The following is a 10,713-nucleotide window of genomic DNA, read 5'->3' on the forward strand; positions in this document are numbered from 1 at the left end:
AAAGTTAAGATCTTTAGTCCCGGTTGGTGGGGGCCTGACAAGTCCTGACAGCATTCGAACCGGGACTAAAGATGATGTTTAGTCCCGGTTGGTAACACAAACCGGGACTAAAGATCAAATATGCCCGTTTCCATTTTGAACCGGGACTAAAGATCATCTTTAGCCCCGGTTTTTATTGCATCCGGGACTATTGTGGAAATCGGCCGACCGACGAAAGATGGTTTCTCCACCAGTGGGGAAAAATAACATGAGGTTGGGTTCCTTTGGAACAAAGGAATTTTGAAGGATTAATTAGATATATTCCTATAAAAGGGGTCCTTTGGAATGAAGAAATGGCTCTCCTAAATTCCTTTGAAATTCCTTAGAATTGCCTCAATTCATATGAATTTTGGAGGATTTCCAACATGAGATTAAACCTCTTGGAAAAACTCATATGTGTCTATCTCTCTTCTAATTCTTGTGTGTTTTCCTGTGTTCCATCCAAATAGTCATTCCTATAGTTTTTCTGTGTTTTTTCTATCCATAAGATCTGAGATGTGACGGCACTCCCATCCTTTTTTTTCTTACCTCGGCCAGTGTTTTCAAAATTCGTGTTTCTTCAAAGAAACCCTAAATTCTTTTGAAAAGAACTGAGATATAGGAATGATTCCATATACAGGAATTTTGCAAGCCCAAATCGTACAAACCAAATAAACTCCATAGGAAAAAAAATCCTAAGGATACAAATCCTTCATTTTTCTTTTGAAAATCCTCCCATCCAAAGGAGCTAATTTGGTTTTTACCTAATTAGTTTATTCTAAACATCTATATTATATTAAAATATGGAGGTAACACGTACATATTTTTTAAGGTATAGAATAAATTAAGCAAAAAAAATCTTTTAAGAAAAATTGAGAACCAATCCTCTCTTCATGTTGACAAGCGCAACAAATTAAAGTTATTTCATCTCGTAATTTATGTGCACAAGTGTAGCCAGAGGCATGATGAACGTATATTTATCCTCCTCCACAAGTCCATCGATCTGCTGCTACCTAGTTGCAGAATTAATTAGCTACAGTACGTCTACATAGTGGAGTACTATGAGTACCTGCAAATGCAGGGCAATATACACGCGTTGACCTTGTGTTCTCATTATTGCCCTGCCCTAATTAGTAAGTAATTAACTGGTTTTTCTTTCCATCCACTAATTAATGGTGGCCTGCTAATGTCTCTGAGTCTGTCGATCAAGAGTATATAGGAGTACACGGAGTATATATTTGTGTTAATTAGCTAGGTATAAAACAAGCAAGTAGTAGCATGTACTCCTACCAATCAACAACCTATGGAACGTACGTTGACTCCGTGATCAAATTACAGTTATTAATTCAATTAAGTCTCCATGCATGAATTAATGCACGGTCAAGTCAACCAAACAAATGCAAGTGGCTTCAGCCTCTGCAGCTAGCGGCGCATATCAATCGGTGGTTATTAGCAAAGAGACAAAGGTAAGCTAAGCAAGCTATAGCAGTAGCATTTCGTATCAATCACAAGGAAAAAAAAAGTGTTTAGTAGTAGTACTCCACATGCATGGTGTACATATGACTTATTTTGACTTTAGAGATTTTGATGGTGGATATATACGATGACTCGATGGATATGCCATGGCCCATGGAAGGTTGGAGAGATGGGGAAGAGGAAGAGCACTAGGCAGAAGACAGACATGTGATGATCAAGTCTCCATACTGATTTAACAGTTAACTCGATCGTCACGTCGGTCGAAACCAAGCACAATATTACCTCGGAATCTCGAGAATATCCAGTAATATTGTAAGTTATTGAGAAAGATATGATCAAATTCGATGGAAAGATGGGAAACCAAAGGTAAACTTATTCGGTGTGGAATTAATCCTGTCTCTACATTAGTTTACAGGCCAAATTATGTGGGCTGGGCGATAAGATCGGAACACTCCAGTGGGCCGATATGAGCAGTAGTATATCGTTGGATCTGAAAAGGCATTCGGAAAAAGCATAGTCCTCATGATATCTTTCCACCACCAACACTAAGAACTGGAGTACTAGCGTTGGTTATTCTAATCGGACATTGACTCATTGATCGATAGACGCCTTGCTTTTGCCGACAAGCGTGCAACATTTTGTTTGGCACTGACCGATATATAGCTAGCTACCTAGTACTTTGCATATTATAGTATATAAACACGGATAATGCATGGTCAATTAATTATTCGCCTTCTAAAAATAAAATCGTACTATTGTACTGTAATATTCGCGTTAAGCAGCAGCTAGCTAGGACCTTTGAAATGTTAACGCGTTCGATCCACTAGGGCATCCATCAGCAACAACTTGCGATGAAACAAGCCATCGACCATCCGTTTCGATCGAAAACCAAACTAGTATTATCTGCATTCTGAGGCTTGGGAACAAATTTAGGCTCTGTTCTTTTGGTTGAGTTGGGAACCCATCCCTCCGGTACGGAAAACGAAGCAGTCCATTAGCACGTGGTTAATTAATTATTTGCTAATTTTTTTTAAAAAAATGGATCAATATAATTTTTAAGCAACTTTCGTATATAAACTTTTTGCAAAAAACACACCGTTTAGCAGTTTGAAAAGCGTGCGCGCGGAAAATGAGATGGGGGAGTTGGGAACTCCAGGAAACGAACAGAGCCTAAGAGTATGTCATTATGTCAACGAGATTGAACACCCCAACTTTTGTTTCTTTATTACTCCTCTCTTTCTCGATCATATATCCTAAGACTCTGTCCTTTAAAAGACTAGACTGAGAAAAACGGAGGAAAAACCTAAGATCCTAGTTAGAGTAAAATAAAAAAAAATGCTCGTAACAATTAACCTCTGACGGATCAAAAAGATGAAATCCAGTTGAATTGACAAGAAGTGGAAACTTCACTCTGAAATCCTTCTATAAAGCTCCGAAACTACAGAATGTGGGTTTTCCACACATGAAGATTTGGATTATCAAAATACCCTTAAAAATTAAGGTATTCCTCTAGTTAATGTAAAAACAGTGTCACAACTTGAAAAGAAGAGGTTAGAACAAAGGACTGATAACTGCCCATTCTGTGACATAAAGGAAACAAATTCATCACTTATTTTTTAATGCTCTTTAACAATGTTCACATGGGACATAATAATCTGTGCCTTTAATCTGAAACTAATTGTAAATTTACAGCAAGTGCGTGGAACTTGGTTACAAAGCTGTGAAAAACAAACAAAGCAGTTGCTGCTTGTAGGGGTCGATGTAGTTTTCTGGGCAATTAGGAAAATTAGAAATAAAGCTTGTTTTGATCAAATCATTCCTGCTGATTCCACTGAAATCTTACACCATGCCTGTTCTTTTATGTCTTCATGGGCCATTCTGCAGATTTCCGAGGAAAAGCGAGAAAGACAGGCTGTGTTTAGATCCAAACTTCAGTCCTTTTCCATCACATCAACCTGTCATACACACATAACTTTTCAGTCACATCATCTCCAATTTCAACCAAAATTCAAACTTTGCGCTGAACTAAACACAGCCATAGTTGTGGGGAGTTCAGTTGCGAAGACAAGTTTAGACTGTGTTTCTCAACCCCTCTCCCTCGTTTTCCGCGCGCACGCTTTTCAAATAGCTAAACGGTGTGTTTTTTGCAAAAAAAGTTTCTATACGAAAGTTGCTTAAAAAAATCAAATTAAACCATTTTTTAAAAAAATTAGCTAATATTTAATTAATCATACAAATGAAGTCTTCAACTCCCATTCTCTCAATATGGAAGGGCAAACTGGAAACGGCTGTGTTGAGCTTCATGATCTACAGGATTGGAGCAAGAAGAACCTGAACCGAAGACTTTTTGCTGCTGGAAATGGTTGTCATTACTGGAACTTTTTGTAGCTCTATTTTTTTTATTTTTATTTTTACTTTTTTTTTGGGTGCGGGGGGGGGGGGGGGGGGGGGGGGCGAAGGGCAAGAGTGCCCCGTCTGTTTCTCTGTTGGAAACTCTGCTAGCGTGCTTGAGCAAATCTTCTTTTGTCGATGCTTTTGTAGTGTCAAAACTCTCTTGTCTTCATGCATTCTACTAATAGAAATAGAAATGGGATCTGGCCCCTTGATAAAAAAAAAGAGAAAAACATAAGATTTCAACAGAGATACGTGTGTAAAACAAAAGTTTGTGAGGTATTTTTATTTAAAGGAAAAACTAAAAATTATATAGAATTCTAGCCATGTATGGTTGTTTCTCGATATGACCCATTGAAAATTATCAATTCGTAAGAAGCGCCTCAATCCTAGGGGTGCAAGGGTGGGCAAACCCGTTTCTTTTTCCGCTTATTCCACTTCTAATTTATTTTTTCTTCCAAAATTACTATCATGTTAAAAATAAACTGTCAAGTGGGTTTTTCTTTAGATAGTAGGACTGCCTACTTATCTCTACTTATCTTTGGTGTGCACTACACATATACGAACTGTACCAAAACTCTAGAGCTTCTAATTAAAAAGACACTGACCGATGTGTGATTAAACACAGCTAGAGCTAGCTAGCTATATACTTTTTCCGTAAAAAAAAACTAATCTAAATTAAAATGTAACACCACCTAAATAATATTGTATTGTTTTGGACGAAGGAAGTACCTGAACGGCCGGTTCGAAAGGTCATGATCTAACTATGATTACTAATCACTATGTTGTACACTCCTAACTGTTACTATATGTACGTACTACCTCCGATCGGACCTATCCGTCCCAAAATATATACTATAATAACTACATAAACAAAATTTCTTATATTTTAGTATACATAGTCAGCTATATATATAGTTTTATACTTATAACTAACGAAACTAGCTACTCCTAACTTACTCTTGTGCGGCAAGAAAGAAATGCTTAATCTTGTGCGGCAAGAAAGAAATGAATCAGCTTAATTAGTTACCCGCAGGCACGTGCAAGCAGACAGACCGACGAGATCCATATACTCTCCCTAATCTTAGGATCCCATAGTTAAAATCTTAATGGCAATCGACTAATTAATCATTGTCCCCCCGGCCCACCTAATCCATCTACTACTAGTACTCCATCGGTAGAAAGTCGTTTATAACAATTTTTAAGTCAAAGATTAGAAATATAAATCATTAATAACTCTCAAGTTGTTAGTTGTTGAGTTTAAAAATGTAAATAATTATATGAATAGATTTATTTTAAAAAATAATTTCATAAAAGTATACATATATCACTTTTCAATAAATATTTTTTATAGAAACAAGAAGTTAAAATTTTGTTTTGGAGACTGTGTCACTATCCAAAACCACTTTCTTTACGAGTACGGAGGGAGTACTCAATAATTCCCGTTTATACTATCCACCCTCTAATTTAATTTAACGAACTTGCATATACTACTTACTACATACTCCCTCCGTACTTGTAAAGGAAGTCGTTTAGTACAATGTTCAAGTCAAACATTAGGAATATAAATCATAAATAACTCTCAAGTTGTTGAGTTTGAAAATGTAAAACTTATATGAATAGATTTATCTTGAAAACTACTTTCATAAAAGTATACATATATCACTTTTCAATAAATATTTTTATAGAAATATAAAGTCAAAGTTGTGTTTTGGAGACCGTGTCGCTGTCCTAAACGACTTCCTTTACGAGTACGGAGGGAGTACTACTCCCTTCATATACTTTTGATAGTCATATTTCATCTTAGCACACAGACCAAGGATAAATAATTCTACTTATCATCCATTTAAATATGCTAGTACTAGTTATTCCTCGTAAACAAGCATGCTAGTACTAGTTATTCCTCGTAAACAAACGATTCATTAATATTTACATTTCTCGATGTCCATGTAGTCAATTTTGTGTGAAAGAATGGAGAGTTGCCCGTTAAATCTAAGAAAGTCATTAAGATAATAGTTTGTTGGATTGAAATATGCCTATCAAAAATAAATTTTTCAGATTTAGAAATATACTTATCAAAAGTAGATGGAGGGAGTATTATTGCTTCCAAAATAAAGTACTCCTACCTAAAAAATTGACAGCTAAGCTAATGGTTAATGTGAGTAAAAAGAGAAGCGCAGATGTGATGGGATTGAATCCCATGAATCCAACCAACGGCCAGGATGGCAGCAGTGGATAGCGGAGCGGAGGAGCAAACGCCAAATCGAAACGGTATAAACCGCTTCCCGCCGCTGCTCTGCGGGCCCACCTGTCAGCTATAAATAAGAAAAAGAAAACCAACCGACAATCCGCCGCGATGCGCTGGCGTTGCCTTGCCCATTCTTTCTTCCTTCCCCATAACATACTAGTAATTCCTTTTCGCGAGATCTCGTCAATTTCTCGTCCCCCACCCCGCTGAGCCATCATTTCTCTCAAATTTCTCCTCCTCCAATCCAAGGCCCCAAGGAATTGAAGGATGATGCTGCTCGCCAAGGAGTTGGGCCTGTCGCCGCCGGCAGCGGTCACTCCTCGCCGGAGGCCGCCGCCTGCCAGGGTCCCCGCCTCTCCCTCCGGTGGCTCGCCCGTGGCCGTCGGAGACCTCTGGCTCCGGACCAAAGGAGCCGGAGGAGGAGGAGACGGGTTCGGGAGCCACAGCCACGAGAGCGAGATGGATTTGGCCATGCTCGTCACCGACTTCCTTGAGAACGGCGGCACCGGAGGCGCCGATTCCCGCGCCAGCAGCGACTCCGACTCCGCCCTCTCCGACCACCTCGCCGATAACATTTCTGTATGCAATACATACCCCTCTCTCCTCTGCCTTGAACAACTCGACAGGATTTCCCTCTCCTCTCCTGTAATTTGCATATCTTTTCCCCCTCAATTGCGCATCAAAATTCTCACAAGGGAACCCTTCTAATTCCAATTGGGTATTACTCTACTTTCAATTTCTCATTACAACTTACCACTGCCTAGCTCGTTTCTTATCATTTTATCATCCCATGATCCTACTAGTTTTTGGCGCTTCTGTCCCGTGAAATTGCAACGACGATTAAATCTGCCCCTATGATGCCTACGCTAGCTGCTACTCGAGGGTTTCATTATGCATCCTTCATTTCCTGCCCTGCCATTAACTAGCGCTACCAATTTCTACCTCTCAATTTATTATTAGCAAGCCGTATTTGTGTAACTGCTACTCCTCCTATCTAAATTCATAATTGGATACTGGATAGCTTACTGTTGGATACAACTTTAAATATTACTATTACTATTATGCTTCATCTGTCATAACTCACCGTTTTATCTATGTGTTCCATTTCAGATCTACAAGCAAGGCGGCGATGAGAAAGAAAACGAGCTACTCTCCATGGTCCACTCGCTGTTATTCTCGATCCATGAGTCAGACCTTCTGGCTTTCAAAAGAGGTCAATGCAGTGCCAGCTGCATCCGTCATTTACTTGTGAAGCTCTTGAGATATTCGGGATATGATGCAGCTGTTTGCGTATCAAAATGGCAGGGATTCGACAAGATACCTGGAGGTACTTGCCTAACAAGTCTCAAAATCATAACTAACAGTACATCTTTACAATCTCTCCTTGGAATTGAACTGTGTAACTTATCTGTTTGTTTTTTTTTCGGTGACTAGGTGATCATGAGTATATCGATGTCATCATGAATAGTGATACTGAATATCGTCTGATCATTGATATCGACTTCAGGAGCCACTTTGAAATAGCCAGGGCTGTTGATTCTTATGACAGTCTGCTCAATTCACTTCCGGTGGTCTATGTTGGCACTCTTCCCAGACTGAAACAGTTCTTGCATGTTATGGTAGATGCTGCAAAATGGTCGCTTAAGCAGAACTCTATGCCTCTGCCTCCTTGGAGATCCTTGCCTTATCTCCAAGCAAAATGGCATTCCAAGTATGAGAGGATAGACCTGCACATTGAGCAAGACTTCCACAGCACAGCTTCAGATCACGCACTATGCATTGGGCACCTCAAAAGGCTGAAATCCTCCCTGCAGTCAGAACTGGATACCGAAAGGTTGCTTATGATGCCAATCAAGACTGATATGAAGCGGAGGGCAAAGTTTGAGAGGCGGCGGCGCCGTTCCTTGCTCAGCTTCTGATTCATATTTGTGCTTCTTGGATACTGAAGTACTGAGAGAAGGAAGAATAGCTTCCCATACTTTTTTTCTGTGATAAAAGGAGTTCTTTTTAACAGTTTTGGACATACAAGGGAAATAGATGACGGGTACTAACAAGGCAGGAGAGTTGAGAGAGTGTGCCAGCTTTTTTTTGAAGGCATATACAAAAACATAAAATTCTTTTTGGATTTCATTTTTGTTCTTCCGGCGATGATGGCTGCTAGTGGTTAATCTGCTGCATACCATGTACAATGATGAGTGTTTACAGCGTTTTTTTCCTCCTTATATTCATTCTTTTATCACATAGATGGACCTTGTGTATTTTGAACACACTTCCTTTTCCCCCTTGTTGTAGAGTGGACATGATACATGCTGTTGGTTCCCTTTGTAATAATAGAATGTTCAAGCTTAGTTACACTCTGTTTTGAAATGATATACTCTAAAATGTTCTGGCTTTTCTTTTTGGTTGTGAACAAGATAATTCTTTATGTTACAATATTTTATGTTGCTGTGATGTGAACAAGATATCTTGAGGCTTCAGCCTTTTTCTGGTGCCACCGCACTTGTTAGGTATGTGGTTAAAAACGGGAGATTCTTTTCATCAGAAAGAAATGACAATGTGTATCCTTTTCTTTTTAAGATGTTACTGCTGAAGTAGTCTAAAGAAAAGGAGAAGATTTGTGGGAAAAGAAAGGAACATATGCGGAGTGCATGTGAACATTGAGAAAAGCATGCAACTATGACCAAGACAAGTCTTGATTATTCCCTCTTCTTTTTCCAGCCTGGTGTGTGTCCCAGTATCTATTTAATCTGACTTGTCTTATGTTTCTTTCTTGTCCTAAACAATTGGTATGCCTGTATAGCAGGTGATTTGAGAATCTTATGAGATGTGTGCTGCTAGTAAACTGAACCATTTTCGGGTGGCAGTTTCGGTTCTCTTTTGAAGGAACTTGTTAGGAAGGTTGGTTTGGTTGACAGTGAGAAACTCACGCTGCAAATGTGGCGCAGATGAGAGGCTCTTACACGGGCCTACGGGCTACGGCTTACGTTGACTTGCTTATATCCAGAGAAAAGAAATCTTCAGATAGAAAAAAAAGGTATCTCCCAAGAAGCTTGGTTATATTCGAAGAGAACAAAAAGATCTTGAAAGGAAAAAATAAAGGAAATTGGGGGGAGAGAGGCTCGAACTCTCGACCTCAGGATAACTCAGATTAGCTATGAGACCTACGCGCTAGCCAACTGCGCCACCACAAACCTGCAAATTATCTACTTAATTATGACCATAAACTAAATATGTTGGAAGTTAACAAATAGCTTAAAACATGTGATCTAAACAATACAACAGAAGAAAAAATTTTGAGTTTTTTTCTAGCATGAAGCAGATAATAGTTTTGATATCTGCGAATAAGTTGCTATATTTTGCATAGAAGATAGGCAAATAAGTTGCTATATTTTGCATAGAAAAAGATCTTCTCACGCAGGTTGAGAAAACCCCGAACCTCAGCCCCACCCCTATATAGCGGTACTGTAGCTCATCTGATAACGACCATCGACCTGTACTTTGGCATCGGACAAACGATGGGAGTCAACCTAGGAGTTGAGAAGTGCTACTTGAATCAACTAACCAACTCGGTTAAAGACTTGTTCGCATATCATATTTAACAAGAATTTAGCATATCTTTTGGATAAAAGTATTAGGTTTATACCTCTGTTGATTTTGGAAGCAAAGATATAAAGAGTTCTCATGTTCCCATAAATATTCGTAATCATATTCATTCTGATTCATATTCGTTTGGTATTTGTATTTTATATTATTTGATTTTATTTTCATATTTATGGTTTTTGTTTTCGATTCGATTAAAGTAATAAAAATAAATATGGTAGAGATAGTTTTATTCGTTTCCCAGCCATTTTTGTTCCTACTAATATACACATTGAGAGATAGTTCTCTCTCGAGGAATTGCGAAGGTTTTACTCTTCTTTTTACTTTCCTTGAGAGAAAACTCAGATGCATTTTGTTCATTTACTGTTAGTCTGATAGAATCTCAGGTCGGTTTCGTGGTGTAGTTGGTTATCACGTCAGTCTAACACACTGAAGGTCTCCGGTTCGAGTCCGGGCGAAGCCAATTTTTTTTAGTATGTGTGGCGCAGCCCTTTTTTTTTTTTGAGTATGTGTGTGTTACAAAAAATTATCAAATAGGAGTATTAAACTTCAGTATGTGTGTGTTTTTTTTTAGTATGTGCGTGTTACAAAAAAATATCAAATAGGAGTATTAAACTTCAGTGTGATAAAAAAAATCTCAAACATTTTTGTTTTTGAAACGTGCTAACCTTTAGGCCTTCTTCATTAATCCCTCTAATAGGGGATTTGAAGAGGATTTAGTCCATATTTTTCGTGGCATGGAATTATTTTTTGTCAATCTCTCTCTTTTGTGGATTAAACGAGCAAGGCATTAGTGTTTTCTATTTTTGAGTCGTGCCAACCTTTTAGTTAGTGTGTTTTTTTTATGGTGCTAACCTTCAGTGTGTTAAAAAAAGTTCTCAAACATTAAACTTCAGTGTGATAAGAAAAATCTCTTTTTTTTCTGTTCTTGAATCGTGCTAAGCTTTAGTGTGTATTTGTTGGATGGTGCTAACCTTCAG

General features: G+C 38.4%; 1 protein-coding gene and 1 non-coding gene across 2 annotated transcripts; both read left to right on the forward strand.

Annotated features, from left to right (window-relative positions):
• Positions 1–6,315: 6,315 nt before the first annotated feature.
• On the forward strand, positions 6,316–8,485 carry LOC4326403 (uncharacterized). Its single transcript, XM_015769028.3, has 3 exons — positions 6,316–6,712; positions 7,244–7,460; positions 7,568–8,485. The coding sequence occupies exons 1-3, from the start codon at positions 6,401–6,403 to the stop codon at positions 8,050–8,052; spliced, it is 1,014 nt and encodes a 337-aa protein (XP_015624514.1). The 5' UTR covers positions 6,316–6,400; the 3' UTR covers positions 8,053–8,485.
• A 1,637-nt stretch (positions 8,486–10,122) lies between these two features.
• TRNAV-AAC (transfer RNA valine (anticodon AAC)) lies at positions 10,123–10,196 on the forward strand. Its single transcript has one exon. It is a non-coding gene; the product is annotated as a tRNA-Val (tRNA).
• The last annotated feature ends 517 nt before the right edge of the window (positions 10,197–10,713 follow it).

This window comes from Oryza sativa, chromosome 1 (genome assembly GCF_034140825.1).
Source record: "Oryza sativa Japonica Group chromosome 1, ASM3414082v1".
NCBI lineage: Eukaryota > Viridiplantae > Streptophyta > Magnoliopsida > Poales > Poaceae > Oryza > Oryza sativa.